Here is a 496-nt window from a genome sequence, read left to right as displayed (position 1 = left end):
TCTACGAATATACATTTATAGACAGAAAATTGCTTTTTGACAAGTCACAGAAAGTGAATCTCACATTTGATTCTAGGTATAAATAGAACATACTAAACACAGTAAAATAATAATAATAATAGTAAAACAACTAATAACCAAAAATCTAAACAGACCAAAAAAAAAAAAACACCCTTACGCCACCTGGAAATAGTGCTCATTGACGTCATCACTCTTCTGAAAGACGAACACCTTATCGGGGCCGCAAGCACACAGAAACCCCCCCACGAACACTTTGAGGGCGGTGACGCGGCGGTGGCGGGGTCCTAGGCCACGCCCCCCGAGAGCTGCCACGCCTTCTCCCGATGTCTTTTTGTCGCATTCTCTTTTGGGGTGGGAGTGGATGAGTGGGGATACGGAAGAGAAGGAAAAAGAGTGAAAAGGAGGAGGAAGGGGAAAGAATCAGATGATAAAGAGGAGGGTCTTGTAGAAAATAGAGGTGGTGGGATATGTTAAT

The 496-nt window shown here is 43.3% G+C and overlaps 1 protein-coding gene across 1 annotated transcript in view; it reads right to left on the bottom strand.

Moving 5' to 3' along the window:
* The window catches only part of LOC119582357 (cilia- and flagella-associated protein 57-like), a 16,334-nt gene that overhangs the window by 13,054 nt on the left and 2,784 nt on the right, over nt 1–496 (bottom strand). Inside the window, exon 4 of the mRNA XM_037930572.1 lies at nt 179–364. Coding sequence (XP_037786500.1) covers nt 179–364 — 186 coding nt within the window. The remainder of the gene's footprint in view (nt 1–178; nt 365–496) is intronic.

The sequence above is a fragment of the Penaeus monodon genome, chromosome 15, assembly GCF_015228065.2.
Source record: "Penaeus monodon isolate SGIC_2016 chromosome 15, NSTDA_Pmon_1, whole genome shotgun sequence".
NCBI lineage: Eukaryota > Metazoa > Arthropoda > Malacostraca > Decapoda > Penaeidae > Penaeus > Penaeus monodon.
This window is presented reverse-complemented; position numbering and strand designations above follow the sequence as displayed.